General features: G+C 34.2%; 1 protein-coding gene across 2 annotated transcripts; it reads right to left on the minus strand.

Moving 5' to 3' along the window:
* Positions 1-2,677: 2,677 nt before the first annotated feature.
* On the minus strand, positions 2,678-20,766 carry LOC130415296 (nuclear GTPase SLIP-GC-like). Of its 2 annotated transcripts, XM_056740885.1 has the most exons (23): positions 20,706-20,766; positions 20,539-20,610; positions 15,472-16,294; positions 12,574-12,752; positions 11,454-11,486; positions 9,729-9,775; positions 9,081-9,143; positions 8,508-8,598; positions 8,197-8,434; positions 7,883-8,098; positions 7,128-7,328; positions 6,642-6,820; positions 6,422-6,458; positions 6,052-6,135; positions 5,892-5,973; positions 5,625-5,758; positions 5,365-5,520; positions 5,129-5,292; positions 4,765-4,888; positions 4,302-4,410; positions 4,002-4,135; positions 3,730-3,808; positions 2,678-3,596 (listed from the first exon to the last, which is right to left on the minus strand). In XM_056740885.1, the coding sequence occupies exons 5-23, from the start codon at positions 11,477-11,479 to the stop codon at positions 3,541-3,543; spliced, it is 2,220 nt and encodes a 739-aa protein (XP_056596863.1). In that variant the 5' UTR covers positions 11,480-11,486; positions 12,574-12,752; positions 15,472-16,294; positions 20,539-20,610; positions 20,706-20,766; the 3' UTR covers positions 2,678-3,540. The 2 variants fall into 2 exon arrangements, with proteins under 2 accessions (XP_056596863.1, XP_056596864.1); XM_056740886.1 differs by lacking the exons at positions 15,472-16,294; positions 20,539-20,610; positions 20,706-20,766 and having other exon boundaries at positions 9,081-9,189; positions 12,574-12,616.
* Positions 20,767-23,015: the final 2,249 nt, after the last annotated feature.

Genomic DNA, 23,015 nt, shown 5'->3' on the forward strand with positions numbered 1-23,015 from the left:
CCCCTGGACACTTCTGTGAAAGAGATTTTTAATCTCAGAGAGACTTTCCTGGTTTAGTTAAAAAATAAGTAACTCTAAAAATGTAATTGCTTTTAAGACTCTTTTGTTGTGTATTACTTACAGAATTAGTATGTATGTTTGTGTGTATATATATTTGTACATGTGAAATTATTTTTGTATGTTTTTTTCTTTCATCATTTTATGTAACCTATCTAGCTGTTTGTTTTATTGTGCGTTTAATCTGTATTCGTCTGCAGCCCTCAAGAGCTTTGGGATAATCAAAATTTGGTTGAATCTGTTTGTAAAGGCAACCTTTTTTCATTTACACAGAATAGCAGTGAGTTTTTTTACTTTTTCCAGTACAGATATTTAAATGTCTGTTTTCATGAATAACATACATTCTTATGAACAGGTTTGATTACTTTAATAATTTCCATGAATATTGTGTGTATTGAGAAGTGTGTGTGTTTCTATTTTATAGCAACAGTTTGGGCAGGGCCCTTTTCTATCACAACATGACATGCCACTGCAAAAAAATGCAAGGTTAAAAGAGGTTTAGGGTTAGATTTATTCAATCTAATGTGGAAGAACTTGAATGATCTGCATAAAGCCAGACCTGAAACCAGCTGAACTCCTCAAAGCCAAACCCAGCATATTTTGTATACACCTTTAAAAATACTGGTAAAATGTTCCTTACAGCGACGACACAGAATGATTTTTGTAACATTACATTTGTTTCATAAAACATTTTTTTTACCAGAAAAGTTCTTTAGATGTTGAGTGTTTTAAGGGAACCATAGAGTTAAAATTCTTCTTCTATGGCAACATGTAAAACTTTAAAGAGTGCAGTGGAGTGACAGTGTGTTCTTTACTTGAATACTTAACTCATCATTAGTTCATGTTAAAGTCAGTCTTATCTTAGTATTAGTTTAATTTTTCATGTACTGTACTAAATGCTAAAAGCATACAGCCTCAAAAAAGTAAGCTTATATAACACATCTGCGAACTTCATATAATGCATCCTGAAATTACTGTACCCATAATAATCTCAACAATGAGATGAACTAGACACATTTTCAACATTTTCAAATTCACATGTATCAGATACAGTGTTGTCAGTTATTAAGCTATATTTGGGGCTATTTTCAGCACCTTTTGAAGATTAACTCTCTCAGCTATCAGCACTTAGTCTTTGAATCATTTAATGACCTTTGCATTGCGTGTGCCATCCTCTAAACACTGAGCCACAGGAAAGCTTTCTTATCATCACAAAGTTGAATGGGACTGTAAGTGCTCATAAAGCCACCTGGCCATGATGCTGGCTAAGATCATACAGTCTCCATTACATATGCATGGGTTTCAAATACTTTAAATTCATTGTTGAAAGCCTATGGGTTGATTGTTGGGTGTGTGATAAAAAGTACACAGTTATGAAATGAGAACATTTGAGTTAATCTTTTAGAAAGAGCAAGGTTTTGGAAGCTATATCAGGGCATGTTGATTTATTCCTAATTTCTTGATATTCTTTTGTAACTGAAAGAACACAGTACATCAAGTGAGATGTATACTGATCTATCAAAAATATTATTTTCACTAAAGTATAAATACATTAATTTCCATTTCACAAAGGTGCTACATGATACATTTTAGCATTACCACATTTGCATTGGGTTTGTATCAGATATCAGTTTTGTCAAATTCTCTAACAAATAGCCAAAGGACTTGTCGAATCACAGCATTAGATTAGTATGAATCTCTCAGCTAGACAAATCATTAATATCATCAGTAGTAGTTTTACCTGTAGACTTGTTATGTAAATATGTTATAAAACACAATAGTTTGCATTCATTTTTTTAATCACAAAGGACATTTTATTATCTACTGTATACCATCCAATAGGAACTGGTTCATCGTTTCCAGCAACCTTTCAGTTAGTGAGCCTTAACCATTACGATACAACTTCTCATTGTTATAAATTGTCATGGTTCCACTACCATGTCATGTTTTATTCTTGTCTCAAGTGGAGCCATGGCATTGCCTGATTGTTTCATGTGGGAGAGAGACAGTTTTGGCACTTATTTGCCGCCATACTCTCTCTCTAGTCTGCGTCATTGTTCCCTACCCTCCTGTTCCCTAGTTTGTGTTAATTAGCTTTCCTTGATTGTTAACCCCTATCACCTGGTCCCTATTGATTATCCTTTGTCTGTTTCCCCCATATATACCTCTCATGTTTCATTGTCTAGTGCTCGTTCATTGTTTGATGTTACATGATATCGTGTGGCGTTCATTGTTCCTGTTGCTATCCACATATCCGTAAAGCTGTGTCTTGTTCCTGTATCCCTGAAACCTTTGTTCCTAATTGTGTCTACTCGTGTAAGTTTAGTTTTTGCATCATTTGAAGTGTTTGTTTTCTAGTTAGTAAGTCCGTGTCTTTGATTTCTTAGAAGTCTTGTCTTGTTGTTTTCCCCCTCGTGGGTTTTGTTTGCCTTTTTGTCTTGTTTTATATCAATAAATTCCGTGTTAACCCCTCAACCTCTGAATCTGCCTGCACTTGGGTTCTACCTTCCTCAATTCCTGACAATAAATCATTGTACCTCCACTAGTACACAATAAAGGTCTTAAATATGTAAAAAAAAACAAATGAATGACAAAAAAGGTTAACTCAGGAACACAACACTGAACATTATAGACCAAAACGTATTTAATTACCAAAAGTGAGTTCCTACATATTTATACATTTAATTGCTTAATTTAATCTAGCGTTAAAGAGTTAGAAAATTGAAGATCTCTATTGATAACGAAAACTATTTTTTCCTAATAATGAGTGCAAGTAACAATAGTGACAAAGTTGAAGTGTCAAGTGGGAAAAGGTGTCCCGTAAAGTTTAGTGTTAAATAGTCCATGACTGCCATTCTAATGTGTCCCAAAGTACCAGAGATAATCCAAAGAAAAACATCCATTAACAATGAAACCTATAAACATCCATAACAAGACACAGAATACCAAACAAAACAAGAAACACACGATAGAGTGACCAGGATTAACAGCACATGTGCACAGAATCAGTGCTGCATGAGTCACATATCTGAGGCCTAGTCAACAAGTAGGTTTTCTCTTCCTTTAAAAAATCTTGTCCTCATGAAATCGCAAAAACATGCTATTAATTTTTTCTCAAGAGCATGAAAAACGAATAGGTATATAACCCTAACCATAAAGCTGTGTTGGCCAATCAGAAGCATGGAATCTGACGTCAAACAAAGGAGTAACCAAACACAAAATTAAACCATTACACAATAAATACACATTGTGTGCATGTGCAGTATAACTTTAGAAGTATACAGGTAATCCCCAATTCTGATAAATGTATGAAATATTTTAAGTAAGAGAAATAATGTAATTCAGAGAATGGATATATATTTAGCAAAATGCTTGCAAACAGACAATTTAAAAAAAAATCTAATTTCATCAAACAACAACTGAAGAATGCCATGTGTCTTGTCTCATATGAATTGAATGGCTTCTCTTGTCTTCTCATTGACCTCAGTCAGACAGTTGTTTTAACAGGTTCTCAAGCTCTGTAGTGTGTTTAGAGATATCTAGAGAAGAAATACCACACTATTACATACTGTATAATTTATAGTTGCATTAACACAATTTTAACAGAAACATTTTAAATTACAGTGTTAGTTAAATAATTGATTACTTTGTTTTGACAAGTTAGTCTCTTACCCGGCATTGTGATTTTGCCTGAAAGCAAGAGTCTTATTGAACTCTGTATTCCAGAGTTAAGAGCTTCTTTTATGTACTCCTTTACATAAAAAAGAGAGAAATATGCACTCAGATCACATTATCTGTAAGGCTTGTGAGGTAAACTAGTATATTATATTTCAAAATACAAAGTTCATTTTGACCATTTATGAATGTCAGACAAATTTAATAAATAAAAGAGAAGTTCAAGCACTGCACAAAAACATGAAACATTCACCAAGTATACTAAATACCTCCAGACGGCTAAACTCCTCCAGCACTTTATCTTTTGCGTCTTTGAACATCTCATGTTTTAAATTCTCAATTCCTTCTGTCAGGGTACTCTGCATTTTCTTCATGGATCCTGTCCCTGTGAATTTTGCAGCTCCTAAAGAGATTTGTTTGCAAAATGAATATTTACTTCAAGAGTTTTTGATAGTCAGAATAATTCCCTCTTACAGTCTTTGACCCTTAAATTTTGTGATTGTAAAAAAATGGCTGGCAAGGTAATGTTAATAAAATGAGTCATTTATAAATTATAAGTGATGGCTTACTTTTATAGTACGGAGCCATTGCATCCTTAATTGTCATTTGAATGGATAAGTGAATGTCCTTCTTTCTTTCAACAACTTCTCTTTTGAGCTTTATCTTGAGTTTGTTTTCCTGTCGGGATTCAAGTAAATTAACAGCATTTAAAAATGTCAAGTTAAAATGCATTGTTTTAGACTTTTTGTATTAAGCAGTTACTTAATGGCCTATATGCAATGCAGAGTTTGGGGAGTGACAACAACAACAATTAAATGCAGGAGTGAATACCATAAAATATCATTCCATGTGTAGAGAGCAGAAATAGATTTGAGAGGTTTTAGGTTTGAGAGAACCAAATATGTAAAATATGATAAATTACAATTACCACTTTATAGTCAATGCAGTGTGAATGTGGGAATAAGCAATTTACATCATTTTAAAATATTTCAATAAACAATTATGACCCCGAGTGCCTGGCGCCTAACTGACCTCTGTTTTGATGAAGTTCTCAGTGTGATGTAACATGTTAGAACTGGGGTCCTCAGTGTCAGATTGGATGACACTAAATTTATCAATCTGTTCTTGCACTGATTTCCCTGTTTTACCATGGACTCTGTAGTCAGAACAGAAAGGAAAAGCATACAAAGTTTGTATCCATATGAAACTGAAGTATTTTATATTTTAACATAATATTAAGCAAAACCAATTAAAATAAGTTTCAATTTAATGTTCTAAAAACATGCTTACTTATTGACTCTCATGCCCTAATTGATCAATTATTGACACAACATTATTTCCTTTCTATATTTTCTCAGAGTCAAATATGCGACTTATAATGACAAAACTTGCTTACGGAAAAATTGAATCAAACTCCTCTTCAATGTTTTTATGCATCTGTTGGGCCAATTCCATGTTTAGATCTAAATCTCTATTCCATGCTTTCGACCAATGGTAGCCATTGTTATTGCACATAGCCTTAAGGATTCTATGGAATCCTCTGTTGCCATGAGGTAAATCCTAAATAATCACAGTAAAAATAACAGATTAATATTTTGTACTACATTTTCAAAGCAATAAAATCATGCTTACAGGTGATATTATGGATCGTGCACTCTTAAGACACAAACTCTGTGAGTCTTCCACTCCATATGTGAGACACTGTTCCAAGACACAACGAAGCACATCAAACTGACAGTCCAACCTCTCCAGTGCCTTAGATAGGTTCTTCTCAAATTCTTTGTGAACCTAAAGCACACCCAAACAATAACTTGATATGTGTTACTTAACAGGAAAAGGATATATCATACCAATTTGTAGAATTCTGACAACAATAATAAACTATGTTTTACCATATTTTCATCTGTATCCGACTGCACACAGATCAAGGCCAAAATTCCCTTTGCCTCATTGACGTAATCTCTGGCCAGTTCTCTTTTAACGCTGTTGTTAAGATTTCTCAGAACATCCTGCAGTTGTGGGATTTCTACAGAATGTTGCCAACGGCAGAGGGATGTGATTTGCAGAGTCAAATTAGATTTAATTTTAAAAGAATGTTCCCGTTTAGCATTGTTGAAATAGATAGAAGCAGTAAAAAGGTCCTCTTCCAGGTACTCTACCTGTGTCACTCCGTTCCAGATGTAATGTTTTGTCAAAAAATGCCCTTGAGCTTACAGTAAAAACGTTGAGTGACATTTTTTTCTGTAATAATAAGAACCGCATATGAGTCTGCACATTGTAACAGAAATAAATTATCAATAAGAAATAAACAAACTTAACCTTTAATTTAGAATTTTCAAAGCTTTCTCTCACTGTCTCTTTAGCAGAGATGTTTCTTTTACGTATACATGCTGCTTTTAAATCCTGAAAAGAATTAACAATTTAATTACAAACTGAAACATTTACTTAAACAGTACATCTTAAGATTAATACATTAAAACATTTCCAAATGGTGTATTATGTATGCCTAGTAGATGTTAGCAAATGCATTAACAAAAGAGACCTATATTGTTACCAAATAAATACATATATTATGGGGGAATAAGTTTCTGTGCAGGCTTTATATTAAGAAAACTTCCTTCCCAAATTTTTCAGTTGTGACATCATATTGTAATTGTATCTGTAAATGAATGTTTATCATTTAACATACCCTGTCTGGTACTTCTTCATCTGTAGGCCATTCATTTCTAAAAATTAAACCACAAAAACAGTGTCAAACTGAAAAAATGTTGTGGGCTATAGGCCTATTGATAAAATAATTACACACGTAACATTTAATTTGACTTTTTATTGTTTTATTAAACTTATGTTATTGTCCTTTCTGGTTGCATAACACAAAGGGTTCTGACAAAAAAGTTTTTAATTCTAACCTGGTGTATTCTTCTGGATCTATGTCATCGCTCTTGGTACAGATGAATTTAATGCTTTTGCACTCTCCTGCTTGGGTCATGTGATAAATGCACTGCTTTAATATCTCCCAGGGGTCTTCATCACTGATGGCTCTATGGATGCCACTAACAATCCATACTGAAGAACACTCCCTTAGTTTCTAAGCAGTGGAAAATATAAAGTAAAGGCATTATAAACATTGTACATTTAAAAATACATTTCTAATCACTGTAAAAAATTTAACTTTAAAACTGTGGTTCAGAAGCTGCCTTAAATTATAAGTTAAATCAGACTGGCTTTATACAATAAGAATTGTTTCTGAACCTGTATTGGAACTTAAAAACACTAAACGTACTCATTGTTAAAGTCAGTCAATATGACTTCTATTGCCAACTTTTTAACTACAGTGGATTTTAATATAAAAGAGCATGACATTTTTTAAAATTGAAATAATGGCTTGTATTTACAGATTTCCATAGGTTATCTCTGATTTTGTTGCAGTCTCCAGTCCCAGGAAGATCGACGAGGACAATGTGCTCCAAGAGTTCTTGACAGTTTGGAATCTTTATGGTCACACTCTTCACAAGTGGCCAGTACCAGCCACCAGTGTTTGATTTACTATAGGTATGCTGTATGTAATATGAAATCTCCTTGGCAAAGTCATCAGTCTACGAAATTATGAAATATGGACCTTTACTTATAAATACTTTTCAAATAAACATTGATTTTCGCCAATTTGTCTTTGGGGACATTTAGTTACACAAAATCTAGCTACAGGACCTTGAGGACAAAAGGTCTTCCTCTGAAAGATGGTATGAAAGCAAAAAATAATAGTGTACAGTAAATCGCAAATTCCACCTTCAACGTTTACGAGCCACAGAACTGAGCTTTGAAGATTTGCATTGCTTTTTTTTCAGTTTTTGCACAGAGATAAAATGTGCACTTGATTTTGATGTAAAAGTTTGTGTCATAAACAACCTACAGTATTTAACAACTGAATTCTGAAATGAACGAATGTTCGGTTATGATCAGAACTGTTCTGTGAAAGACAAAAGACAGTGAAAAATGGAAAATAATCATTGTACATAAATATATCATATTTGGATTGTTTTTGCTTTCAGCCATTTTTGTCCTCTAAGGATGTCTGTGTAGCTTTTAATTGGCAGACAAAGGTATATATTTTTTATACAGTATATAATACGTGTAGCTTGCTTAAACTTACGTTAACTTTTGAAATGATCTTCTCTTTCATCAACAAAAGCTTGTCAATATCAGCAGATCTGGCGTCTTTCCTGAGATCGTCATATTTTTTTTTGTGTGCATTAGCACCATACAGTGCAGTAATCTTTTCTATTGCAATTTTATTTATGTCATCATTCTTGTCCTCACATTCATCAGATAAATCTAGCAAAAGATCTTTGAACTGATCATCCCAGTCCTGTAGAGAACAATTTCTTTACCTCAATCCATTCATTTTCTTTCAATTTATAATAACATATTTAAAAACCACAGTAGGATGAGTATTGAAATTGAAACCTCTTTAGAAATGAACTCAATATCAGCTGCGTAGTTGGAGTCACACAGATTTGCTTCCACTTGTGTAGTAATGGCTGTACATGCACCAGAAGAACCGGATGGAAGTAGATATCTCTCTCCGAGGACTGCACATAAAAGCGAGCTCTTACCTTCTCCTGATCTTCCAAAAACTCCTAAGGCTATCTTCTTCCTGTTTTTATTGGATTTGTTCATTTTATCCATATTTAAAATCTGTTGTCTGGGATATAAAAAAATACTTTAAACACTGTTTAAAAAAATTATAATAATTCAGAATTAAATTTTACACATACGCAATATAGGATTTTAGGTGAGTTGAGTCTTCGTCTGGAATTTTACTATGAATATTTTTGATGATGTCCTTTGTCTGCTTCATGATTAAATCTGTGATGGAAGGGAAGAGAATGTAATGTGTCTGTGTTTTGTGACCGCCTGCACATTTACTAGCTGATATCTTAATTGATTAAAAAGTACTCAGAGTTTATTCCTGGAAATTTGTAATAAAGCCGTAGTAACTATGATTTTGTATTGCAATACAAATAATCAATCTGGCAAAGAGGTTACTGCACTTTTACTAATAAAACCATGGCTCATTTTCAAAGGGAGCATAGATGAAATCTTTTTTTTTGCTAAGGGCCACATACATTTTGTTTAAGTTTCAGAAATGTTTAAAATATTGGAATTTCAACTTGTACAATTGTAAAAGACAGTAAACATGCAAATATTAACTAAAATACTCAAAATTAAATCAAATTTAGCAGTCAACAAAAAGTGTTCATTTGACATTTACCAGAATGTGAAATTTCATTTCAAATTTACATGTAAAGACATTAAACCTATTTTATTGTTATACAGAATTGACTTGCCTGTGGATAGCAGTGACTGGCTGGTGATATCTGGTGACTCATCACGTTTTCTTTTAAAACTTGCTAAATAATTTTTGATAGAGAAATCAATAATTTCCTAAAAAACAAGCTGTAATGCAAGCTATTAAACATAAAATAATGATTTTTATGAAAGAGATTTCACACCCAATAAAATTAAGCAGGTTAAAGTTGAGGTATAAACCAATGTAGTCATTCCATTTCACACTTTCCATGAGAGGCAATCAGGAAAAAAACATGTAAGGTGTGAAATGGAATGACTACTACATTGGTTTATGCCTCAACTTTAACCTGCTTAATTTTATTGGGTGAAATTAGGCTTTTTTAACATCCAGATAATTAAATTATAACTTGCTTAGGATGGAATAAAACTTGTGGACAAAATTAATGACTTGAACTGAATAATAAGATATGCATGGGAACATCATACAGTATTGAAGAAAAGTACAAGGTGAGACCTTGTTGACAAATGCAAAGATAACCTTTTTGAAAATTTTGGGGAAATTGAGAATATATAAGAGATTATATGGTTTGATTTATATCAAAAACATAATTTTCACTTTATTGCTATTTAATTGCTTCGAAGAGCTTGGTAAAAAAAACATTTTGGGGAAAAAAATGTCATCTCACCAAAGGTTTGAGTGCACTGTGAGGTCCTAGAGGTCTTGGTAGAGGTCCTAAATACATAAATATTCTTTTCAGCAATTACATGTCATAAAAATGCAATAAACTATACAAAAAAGGGAGGCCTGTAACACTCAAAGGGGCAACAAATGATTTCTGGGAAACGATTTCTGGGAAACACCATTGCTTTTTAAAAACGACACTCAAAAAACATGCCCCTACGCCAGAACCCTTTAGTATCAGAGTTGCATTATCTTTATGCACTATAATGGAACTGTTTTTACTGTTTTAGACTCGCAGCAACAGACCGGTTAGGATTAAACTTTTTAGAACATTTGAGACGTAAGACATAAACAGGATTAGAATGTACATTATCAGAAGCCTTCATCTTAATCCAATTAACTTGCATGCATCAAAGCATTTCAGTGAGCAATTTTTTCAGTAAAAAAGTAGATGATTTAGGGGATGTTAAATGCATGCTATCACTTGTACATTTTGTTCTTTTGGGGATGTTTTATCCATTGTTGTGTAGTTAGAAATAATAAAGGCTATTAAACACGAGTGGTAATGTATCATATCAATATATTGTTTTTGGTTATTTAGACAAAAACATATTGATGGGGTGTTTTTTGGCATTGAATTGCGGTAGTTTATTACTTTATGTGACCCCGTGCTATTTTTGGGTCACAATGACATGAAATGATTTGTATACGTGTTCATATTTAATAGTTATTTATATTAACATTAATATGAGATTGTGTTAATAGGAATGACAGATAGTGTTACTGTAGAGCTGCATCTTCTAAAGGGGTCACATGACACGAATACGTGTTTTTCTCTGTCTTTGGTGTGTTATAAGTTGCCCATGAATGTATTAGACACGTAAAATTTACCGAAAAGCCTCGTTAAATCACATCCCTAACAAATCTAGTTCAATTCGGTATGATTTGACTAAGACCTGTGACAATATTTTAAAAGCACTGGTTAACACGCCAATCATAGCACAGGAGGCTCTCAATAGTTCCCGGAAGATAGTTACACATGGAGCTGCGCCTAAACAGAGAAGCTGAGGTAAACTTCTAACCAATTTAAAGACGAAGGCCATTTAATGAAAAAAAAACTGGAAGAAAGAAAGCATTTAAAGAGAAAACATAACTTCCTGGAATTATCTGAAGGCTGCCAGAACAGTGACCCTAGTTTAATCGTTTATAATAAAAACGTTGAATGGAGGAACCCCTGGTTATTTTATACGGATAACGCTACAATATATTAAATATTAGATTTTTTTATACATTTCTGACCAATTTAAGCATGTTTTAACTAGATTTTATTGTATTGGGGATTAAATAATCTGCCAAAAGTAGTTAACTTTATTTTTTACATTTTCAATGTGCAATGTGTGGTGTTATCATTAACTGACGGTGCTTTAAAATGACGCTAAAGAGAGCGAGTGTAATTTCACTTCCTAAAATTCATCCGTCGTGACGAGGATGGACGAAAAAGAATTGAGAAGCACCATTGTGTTATTTATACATAAAGAATCTGTGCCTTTAGCTTTAATGCATGTGTGGAATAGTTCACCCAAAAATCACAATCTTTTCAAACCTGTAGGACTTTCTTCAGTAGAAGACGAAAGAAGATTTTTTAAGAAAGGTTTCAGAAGGACAACATTGATATGTGATATTATTTCAGAGATAATCTGACCAAAATAAAGCAAAAGCAGATGCTTACCCATCATTTTGTTCTTTAGCATACATCGCTGACCTAGTGGAAAATGTAGACAACATGTTTGTATGAATCAAAGGAAATGAAAATGTAGATAAATTAGAAAAACAAGCACTTGAAAAATAAAATATAGATGAATAAATTAAGCTATGAAAATTTGAAGGGAAGAGCATGGTATGGTAAAGAATAATTGAAGAGTGGCAGCATAAGTGGGACCAAGAACATAAAGGAAGAAAATCATATTTATTAAAAAAAGGTTGGCAGTGTAGTCAGTGTAGGAAGTAAAGGAAGGAACATGAAGGAAGAAGTATTGCATTTATTTATTCTACTTCATACCGAGCATTCCTTTGTTTATAGCCATTGTTCATGTCAACATTTTTCTTGTCATGACCATTGTTATATTACGATTAGTTTTTTGTTGGATTACCCTGCCTATCTGGATATATTACCTCTGTGTAACACTTCAGCCTGTCCCCTGCCTGTGTTTCTGTTTTCATCTGTCCCTCGTTATTGCCAATTAGTCCCGCACCTGATTCTGTTTTCCAAGTGTTTGCATTTGTATTTAAGCCCTGTATGTATTTCAGTACAGTTCAGTGTTAGTTATTGTAATGTCAACGCTGTTGTGTCAACGCTGTTTGTTCTTCTCCAAAATTCCTGTTCCAGGTTGTGTTTGTTCGGATTAATCTTTATCAAAGCCCTTGGATTCTAGCTTTTTTAAGTAAATCATCATTCATCCGTGGCTACCTGTGACACTGCCTATTTTTTGATGTTCCTTTTGCCTGCCATTTTGCGATTGTGATTTTGTGATTGCCATTTTCAATCTCATCCTCACTTCCACCTCTTTTTGACAAATCTACTACTCCATCTTCACGTCTATCCTGATCCTAGGACTCAGACTCACTGTACAGGTTGATGCGAAGTAATAGTATATCATTTTCCTTTCAAATAGATAATATTACAATGTCATATTCGTCACTTGTGCTGTTTGTCAATAGCTTCCAAAGCAACCTGATTTAAAACCTGGTTTACAACATGCTTACACAGCATGGGTAACTAAAGTGTATATTTTTACACTTTTAAACAGCTGTAATCTTTCCAAACAATAATAATTACGTAGAAGAGTTACCTTGAATGTGTCAGGAAAATGTCTGTGGAAAAGAATGGTGCCGTTGATTCAGATTTTAAGTCAATAAATGCTCTGTGAAAGTAGATAGCCAGGTATTGTCTGCAGGGGTGTGGCCACAAAGATGGAACAGGTCGCAGGGGATTGAAAAACAAACACCATTCATATGGGATTCGTATGACCTGGAGAGTTGGGAGTAAATAAGACAAGTAAGTCTTGAGTCTTAACCTTCAAGTCTCAAACAGGTACAAGTCAATTTTTCAAGATAATCAAGCAAGTCAAGTCATGTCAAGTCATTGTTTTATGTTAAGCAATTCAAAAATATGTTAAGTTAAAACTATAGTTGTTCAGGACTAGGAGTTTTGTTTACAACAAAAAAAATGCAATATGCATTTCTACTCAATAGGTGTCAACATACAGCTTTGTTGTTAATATAATACATAGTTGTTAATATAATAAATACAAATTAAAACTACATAGCCAAAAATGTACATGTTACTGAAATTAGGCCAACATTAAACCATGAAAAGTATTTAGGTACAGCTGTTTTAATATGAAACATAATAAAATAATACAGAACATATCAAAAAATAACTAAATACATATCAAAAATCAACAAAATTATGAATGAACAGAGTTATACAAATTAACGCCAACACATCAGAAAGGCATATAATGAAAGATATATAATATTGGGTGAGATACATTCGCTTTGTATTTATTTGAATATTCTCTTTCCTGCTTTTCCTGTCACTTACAGCGTGACCAGGTTGCTCACACCTTTAGGAAGGTTCATAAGCTGCAACGCCTGGGTGTGCAGTACTTGTGTCATCTGTTTTTTAAACATTAAAGCCATGATGAAATACATGTGTGCCTTGGATTATTATAATTTTATCAACTCTTAACACGACCACAAACAGTGGGACTGACTTGGTCACTTTCAATATTTTGTGGGATTTGAAGTATCGAGTGAAATTCAAAGAGGTGGTGGTTTTATATCTTATCTTGTTGACACCGTCTCTCACATAATCCTGGTACGAAATTGATTATTATCGTCATTGCACCTTTCATGTTCAGTCCCAGCTGTCAATGCTTATTCGTTAGTTCCTTTTGCATAATGCGTCATGTGGTTACGTTGCGCCGTTGCGGTGCATTCAAAGACAGATATTTATTAACAAAAGACAAGTTATTTCGAGTAATTTGACTAAAGTCTGAGTCAAGTCACATGCAACAAGTATAAGGATACTAGCAAGATGTGCCAAAAAAGCCTTTAAACGCAATGGGAACTAAAGCAGTGTAAAAAGCACAAAGCAAGTGTACAATGAATCTTTATTTCAATTAATTTTTTGTAATATCTTACAAGCGCTCTATTCTTGATGAATGCGCTCTTATACGCTTTTTGCACTCCCCTCCCTTATTTTGCTTTCTCATATTTCACGAAGCAAACTCTAAAATACATAAACAAACAACCACCTAGGTTACTTTTCTCTTTGTTATGTTTGATTTATAATGATGCGATCCATCTTTTCTCCTTTCTGACTAACTAAATTTTCAGTAGCTATGCGGTAGCTCAACTTCATTTTAAACAGTGTAGCTTTTTCAGTAATTTATTACATTCCGTTCTGCCTTCACAGCAGCGCTGAGCGCTGTATTTGTCGTCTTCTTACTGCATCACAAACTGAAACAGTTAAGTATCGCCATCTATTGCAGTAACCATGTATTACGGCCTTATGCTTCACTAAGAAGAGTTCGTAAAAGACAAACACGAGTGGGTACATATTTTAAATTTGGCAGCCCCATCCTATTAAGTATTAAATACGAATGTTATGTAATGAAAGCAATACAAATAATCGTCACACTTTAGTATAAGGTCCAATTCTCTGTATTTATAAATCATTAACTTTGACTTTTGCCTCAGTAAACTATATAATTATACTGGGGCCCGTTCTTAGAAAAGGAGGTTTAGATTAGATTAGATTAGATTCAACTTTATTGTCATTACACATATACAAGTACAGTGTAACGAAATGTAGTTTAGGTCTAACCAGAAGTGCAATTAGCAAGTGCAGGATATACAGTGTAAATAAATACAGAATACAATATTAGGAAAATACTATACAGTGGGCATGTACTATGAAAAAATGACGGTCGGTGTGTACTATGAACAATATATACAGAAGGCTATATACTGTGAACATTAATGTACAGGTGGTTATGAACAGATAACAATATAGACTATACAATAGTGCAAGTGACTTGAGTGTGCATCAATTAGACATTAGCTATTAAAGTAACAGTGCAATAGATGAGTTGATGCGGTTATTGAAGTTATAGTGCAATACATGAGTAGATGCAGAGAATACAGTTACAGTGCAGTAGATGAGTTAGTGCAGTTATGGAAGTTACAGTGCAGTAGATGCGTTAATGCGGTTATTAAGGTTACAGTGCAGTAGATGCGTTAATGCGGTTATTAAGGTTATAGTGCAGTAGATGAGTTAATGCAGTTATTGAAGTTATAGTGCAATACATGAGTAGATGCAGAGAATACAGTTACAGTGCAGTGGATGATTTAGTGCAGTTATGGAAGTTACAGTGCAGTAGATGCGTTAATGCGGTTATTAAGGTTACAGTGCAGTAGATGCGTTAATGCGGTTATTAAGGTTATAGTGCAGTAGTTGAGTTAATGCAGTTATTGAAGTTATAGTGCAATAGATGAGTAGATGCAGTTAGCTATGCAATAGATGCAGTAATGTAATAGATGAGTTACACTGCAGTAGGTGAGTTAGTGCAGTTATTGAAGTTACAATGCAGTAGATGAGGTAATGCAGTTATCAAAGTAGTCCATTAGTGCAAATGAGCATTTAGTGTAAACTCTGGGTATAATGTGATGAACTTGGGGACCTGGGTTGTGTAAGGGGGTCTGGTTTGCTGGATCTGCTCCCATGAGCCCGCTGTCTCCTCTTGAGAATCAATAACGGGTGATTGGACGGAGAGGACATTTAAGGGACCTGATGTGAGAGACAAGGCGTCCAGAGTCGGAGTCCGAGTCCGAGTCCGAGTCCGAGGGGCGACCTGGGAAGATCAGGGAACCGGCAAACCTGGAAAAGATGCAGATGGGCTGAATGCGCTCAGGGATGATTCTCAGTCAGGACGCTGTGTGTTGCTAGAGGCCAATAGGGCCAATAGGCAACATAGATATCTAGATAGTGTTGGGTTAAGATAAATAAAGTGAGGATGTTAGGAGTGTTGGCCACTGGTTCGTGTGGTTCCGAGCATGTCGGACTTTGTGGAAGTGCCTAAAGGCAGCCCGGATGCGCAAGGATCCAATGACACGTGAAGACGCCCTGAGCAAGTTGTGTCTCAGTGTTAATGGACATGCCTAACTGTGACTGAACGCTGCGACGAGTGTGGTCATTGACCCTACCTATCGGCGACTGACTGGACGTTGCTACGAGTTGCAGGACATTGACGTTGCATGCCAGAAGCTGGCTAAATACTGCCGGTGGTTTTGTGGACATTGATTTAGGATACCAGTGACTGCCTGGTTCTCTGTGTGGACTACAAACCGGGAACTCTCCTGTGGATGTAAAGTGACCTGTATGTGACTCTTTTTTTTCTTGTGGAACAGAAATGTCTCAAGGGTTGGTCATGTCCATTCTAGTCAATGGGGTCCAATGGGGTTTTGGTTACCAGCGTTCTTCAAAATATCTTCTGTTGTGTTCTGCTGAAGACAGAAGAAAGGAAAGGTTTAAAATTCATGAAAGATGAACTATCCCTCATCTTAATTTACACTCTGCTTACCTATAGATTTAGAATTAGACTTGTATTTCGTATGTTAACATGCAGAATATTTCAAGATTTCAAGTCTTTAGAATGTGTTTAATCATATACAAATAATTGACATGCCCCCAAATTAAGCTCATGATGTTCTTTTAATCACATCAGTAAAATATGCACGACATAATACATCAGCTAGTGATGGTGTTTTTTACAATGTAAAATTTATTTTGTACGAATATTTGTAAACGAGAAACATTTGCAGGAACCCATATACAGTAGGGCACCTTGAGTAACATTGACTTTTAGAAATCTTTAATCTTGTCTGGTTTTAAAAAGTTTCATTCAAATCTGTATCTTCACTTGTATCTGCTATCAGAATTCACCGCTCTGTATCATATAGACTCCTCAAGCAAGACTAATCCTGACTGTTACTAATATGACTGAACCTACAGGATTTCTCAAATTCCACACACACATCCCTGGAGTGGGACTAAACCTTAACTTCTCCTGGTTTCATCTCTCTTCTCTGGACTCTTCTGTTTTTTCTGATCCGTCATTACAGGAGATAAAGTAATGTTCCTCGTTCACTTCTTCTGTGACACGTCAAATTCTCTTATAGTCAACTATATGGTTTCCTCAGTTTTTCCTCTGTCTTCTCTTCATCTACCTCTCCTTTTTACCTCACTTCTCATTCTCTTTCCACTTCACTAATCATTTCTTTCTATTTTCATTTTCTCCTCTCCCTTGGTTTCTTTATCATTTTCTCAACCCCTCTTTAATACTTTTTTCCTCTGCCCTTATTTTCTCCTGTCGTCTTGTTGCATAGCATTTACTTAGTTTAAATCTTAGTTTGATCCAAAATAAAAAATACGGTCTAAAATCAAGCATGAAGCGTTAGTTTATGAGTTTATTGCGCACAAATTTGCCCGATTGATTATAAACCCTTGCTTTAAAAGTGAACTGAAACAAAGTTTAGATAAGAGCTGCACCCTCCGCAGGAATGAAAAAGGCTATCAGGAAGGCTAACACGTATCCCACGTCATTGGTTGTGTATAATCAATGTAAGTGTTCCTAAGGCTTATCTATGTGTAGATTAAAGCTTTCTGATATTGGCAACATGCTCGTAGTCTTAAACTAATTTAGGTGACAACATTTAAAGGAGCATTCAGCTCTTCTCAGACGCTTATATAGAAGAGCACCTTTGTTTTTTCTCTCCTCCTGCAAGGTTATTATGCTGTTCTCATATGCTCTGTTGGAAGACCACCCCTTCGCTTCTCCTCTTCTCTTGTAAGGGACATTCTGTTGTTTGAGGCTAGGAATATCAGTCTATGGTTTTGTTTTGGGGAGTTAAAAGGTCTTTCTGTTTGTTGTGGAGGGTGTCAGCCTGTGGTTGTGTTGGGGGGTTTTGCTCTCTGTGCTCTTTTTCATGCTGGCTGCATAGACAGGCGGGAATTTTTTAACCAATTTGGCAATTTTCATTAAATGTGCCACCTAGCAGAGCGGAGATGGGACTTTGCAATAAACACAAACAAGGGGAGACTGGAAGCATCCCCTAAACCTTATAGTAAAAACACATTGAATGAGTATCTTATGGATGTTGTGATGTTTTCAGTTTATGAACTGTACATTCATTTTGTTAAAATAGATGTTTGTGAAATGAATGAAAATTCACTTAATATCACAGTTATTTTGGGGAACAACTTAGGGGGAGGAAAGGTTTATACCAGCCCTAAGGTTCCTCCTCCCTGCTGTACTCCTGATGAGGTGGCTCAGAAATACCCATAGGTACAGTATTTCTTTCATGTGGTGTCACTTGCGCTATGGTCCAGAGACTTAAAGATAAAAGCCTCTGTAAGTCAGAAGGTGAGTGGAATTTTTATTTGAATGTTACATTCATTTTCCAACCACTTTTCAAGCCTTTCTTTATCAACCATTATAAAAAAGGTTCTATTTAGCACTGAAATGGGTTGTGTTAGTGTATCTGTACATGCTGAAGAACTTATTTGGTACCATGTACCATTTTTTGACCATAAGAGTGTATGTTAGCAAAAACAGAGGCAAAAAAGACGTTTTGTTATATTGGAATTTACCACGAAAACATGACACATAACCATAGCCAGTAATTTTAATATTTTTAGTGCAAGGCTGCCCTCTATTGGTAGTTCAATGGAATTATATTGAAATAAATGCCAGTTAAAGGAAAAACTATTAAAACCATTATGGACTTTTAAACTTAAAGAACTGACACCTTACACTTTGGTCCCACAATGGATTACAATTTATTTATTTTATAAAAGAAATTAATTGAATCGTGTAAAATCTTTTTAATGTAAAAAATCATTTAAATTATTTTACAGTACAGAATTACATTTCTAGTCCAACAAAATCACAAGAACAAGGTTATTAAAGTTCACTAAAACAAAAACTATTAAAACATTTATGCTATTGAAAATCTAATGAAATATAAGCCTAAAAAATTTTATGATAATATTAATATTACTAAATATTTAACTGAAATATAAGTTTAAATTGAAGCACTAAAATTCTTATTCAACATAAAAATTAAAATGACAAAATCAACTAACATTGATTAAATATGATAAATAAATCATAAATCATTAATGACACGGTTGTGTTGTGTTCCAATATTTTTGATTAGGTCTAAATGACATATGTTCCCAGTCACCATGCTGCCCTAAACTTAACTGTCATTCACGTTTTTCTAATGTTCAGGAATACAGGGTAGTGATCAGACATTGTTGACCAGTTTCTGTGATCGTTCTGCAGTATTTCACAGGTATGAACACATTTATAATCACAGTCTAAAATAAATATATAGTCTAGTCTAGATTTAGGATTAATACATGAGAAAGTGTACTGTTTTTCTTCTTGTCCATTTTGTTTTCTCCAGACATCTACCAGTTTGACATTTGTCATGAATTCATTAATTTCCTTTCTTCGTGTGTTGTGTGCTGGGTTATCTACCTCTAGGTCTACATCAGGATTAAGGGTTGTGTTAAAATCTCCTCCAATTACAAGTATGCTCTCTGTCCATGCTTTTGGTTCATGTATTAAAAAGCTATGGAGAATCCTCAACATGAGACCAGATTCATCTTTATGGTAATAAACACTCACATAAGTGTACATCTGACCATCAATTTCAATGTAAACCCAGGCAAAATCTCCATCCTCACTATATGCCTTCAGACAATTGTGTTGTTTATTGACAAGAATGGCAACACCTCTGGACCTTGAAAGCAAATTTGCCTTATAGATTTTTCGTCCATGGCTGACACCAGGTATTGAATTTTTTTTATCTTCTAGTATTAGTTCGTCAAAACCAGGAAATTGAAATGTTTCTTCATTGTCTTCCTCTTCTCTCTCCTCCCCAACTTCATTTATTGACTTATTTTTCCCCTCCTCAAGCTCACTGTTTATCTTCATAGTATGCACTGAGGCCGCCAGAACTTCCACATCTGCCTTTTTTTCCTTTTTACCCAAGTGGGTCTCTTGCAGAAGAACAATATCATAAGCTTTAAAGATTACCATTAAATCATTTAACTTTTGCTTATCCTTTTTTTTTTCTTTTAATCCATTGACATTCCAGGAAATCACTTTTAGCTCAGTTTCACATTTAACTGCTGCCATGGTGTCAAGTTTTGTCGTACAGTAGGCTATAAATATTATTGATCAAGTATCTTAAAACTTATATAGAGATTCAAATTAATAAATAAATTTAATAAATTGTAGAAATTATGTCACTTGAAAGACCTGTGAAGTGAAAGAGACAATATATGATATAAAATTGTATATATCATGTAAAAATACTCATTCTGTTTGAATAATAGATTTAAAACAATAATTCATTTTCTAATTTACATTATTTACATTTTCTTTTCTATTTTTAATTTCTTTGGGAACTTTGAAAGCCATATACACAATTTTATCTATCAATATTGATTGTTTTAATACATCTGTTTTAAGCCTTACAAGCCTAACATGCATTTTGAACAATTAATGTCTATTATATCATGAGTATTTGTGTTAGAAATTAAATTGTTTGCTTTGATTCCTCTCTGTTATCTTACACCAAATCTAAATTATGAAAATTCTTTAAATCTCTGCTAAAACCTGATTTTTGAGACAAGAATAAAATAGAAATAACAAAAATGAAAAACAGTAACCTACCTTTGTTCTCGGTACACAGTGTCTTTTGAATCAATGAATCCAATGAGAAACACAGCTGATCACAGAAACACTCTGAAAAAAAGACCAAGAAGAGAAAGAAATAGTATTTACAATTTAAGTTTTAAGAAATAATAAAGTATTGTACATGTAATATTAAATTAACATACCAAACTACCCAGTTGTAATGTTCACAAGATGATGTTCACAGCACAGGGATGTAACACGAAGTATTACTGTATGTTCTGGGTGATTTTGAAGATTTGCAATCCTTTAATATTACAGATAACATAAGACACACCCACATGTACGTATTGACAAAACACACCCACTTAAACTTCAAGGGTTGGTTTCCCGTGCATAAATGTTAGAGCTGCTTTCCTGTTGTTCAGTGGTTATATATATTATAAGTTGCTTTGAATAAAAGCGTCTGCCAAATGCATCAAATCTAAATTGCAAATGTAAGCTGTCTAAACGGAAAACAACTTACATTCACATATCCTAAAATACAGCACATCAGTGCCAATATTGTGTCTCAAAATGGACACAAGTGATGTGTTTTTGCATGCCATGTTTATAAAAAACTACTTAAATGTTCTTACTATAACTAAGGGCTAGTCCAGATTTAAGATCTTCTCTGTGCGGGAAACCACCCCTAATATGAGCCTCCCAGATCACAGTTTTCCATTAATTGTGGTTTATTAACTTTTGAAGTTATTCACTATTACTCAAATTTAAATTTAAAGTCCCAAATCTAATTTCACTTCCTACACATTATACTGTATATGTATTAAGCTGTGTATTAAGCGAGAAAATGTACCTCCACTTATATAATCTTACAAGAGTTCTTACTATCTTACAATAGACTGGATATTTTCAGATCCCAAGCACCAAGGTGAAGGCCCGAGGACTTGCATCGTGGTTGCAGGAGCTCAATTGTTAGGCCCCAAGCACTAGGGCGGAGAGCCCTATTGTTCCTCTAAGTATTATCATGGGCTTACCGATACAATTATAAAAACACACTGACACAAATATCTTAACTATATATAAGGTTTGTACATATTTACATTTTGCTACTAAAAAAATAAAATATACAGTTTGTACGTGATTGTTTAATTGTCAAAAAAGTCAACATTTTAGGTTATTTTTCAAATGATAGTATATCTATGAGAAACACGTTTCATTTTAAAAAAATTAACTAGCTAAGCAGGAGACAATCAAGGGTAATGAGAATCATCTGGACACAACATGAAACAAAGAGAAACACCATAACAAAAGATGGACTAAACAACAAAACAGGAAATCATAAATAGACTTGAAAAGAAAGGCTGATGGTTAGGTCTCTCTATATGACACACCACCTACATTCTTCTGGAATAAAGTAATCCAGTGTTGAGGATATGTCGCCAATGTGAAATCTATATTTCTGCATTGATGTTTTCTTATCCAGATGTTGACCAGCTGTAAAGATCTCAAACTTTTTCCCACATGAAAGCAGTTTAAAATGAGTTTGGTTATGATTCACTTCGTTGCCATTAATGTTCCGGTCAACAAAGGCGTTGAGAACAGCTTTTAAAGCTTCACACAACCACCAACAGCTGTTTCTCTTTGGGATTCTCTAAAGTAAATATGCCACTCATCACATCACCCACGTGTTTTATAATGTGATCATCTGCTTCCCCGATGTGTCTCTAAAACAACATTGTCAGCGTCACATCTGTTCTGTTCAGTTCTGCTCTCTTTGTTCTCTGAGTCTATTAACATTCCAAGTGATGAACTTCATGGTTTCTGTAGTCATTAAAGGTACAGTTTTGTAAGAATTGTGCAGTAAAATATCCCAAAACCACTAGGCCAATGTTATATATTTTTACTTACAATATCTCAAATGTTTCCAAATGCTTTTAAATCCTGAAAAAATTGCCATTCTAAACAGTGGACCAGTATCAACCGCATGACACTGTCGTAGACTAATGCGGAAGTAGTTTTACAGTCGGTCTGTGTAGTATAATTGCAAATGATGTGGTTACTTTGAAAATAACTTTTACTATGATTGATTTGAACACTTAAAACTGCGCAGTGTTATCACACCATCGAAATGGACAATTACTGTAACATCTATGACTAACAATTTAGTTTTAAACCTTACATTACTCGGGTCTAATTCATTATAATGAAATAAAATGATTTCATCAAACGCAGCATTTATAAAACTTGATTTTTTTACTCTTCCGCTAACATGATTTCTCGCTCCCGTCTGATTGATGTATCAGCGGTGGAGAGAAGAAAACATATCCAATCATTCCACGCTTCTACACAGCGTCATCAAGCTATGCGATTGTTGTTATTTTGGTTGTGCGCCCTGTAGCGGCGATTTCTACAAAATGTACCTTTAACAGATCATCTGTCAGACTCCAAAGGCATGTATGAGTTCCCAGTCAAAACAAAGAGTAAGGGCATGTAGGAGCAGGATGTAAGGAAAA

This window comes from Triplophysa dalaica, chromosome 25 (assembly GCF_015846415.1).
Source record: "Triplophysa dalaica isolate WHDGS20190420 chromosome 25, ASM1584641v1, whole genome shotgun sequence".
Taxonomy (NCBI): domain Eukaryota; kingdom Metazoa; phylum Chordata; class Actinopteri; order Cypriniformes; family Nemacheilidae; genus Triplophysa; species Triplophysa dalaica.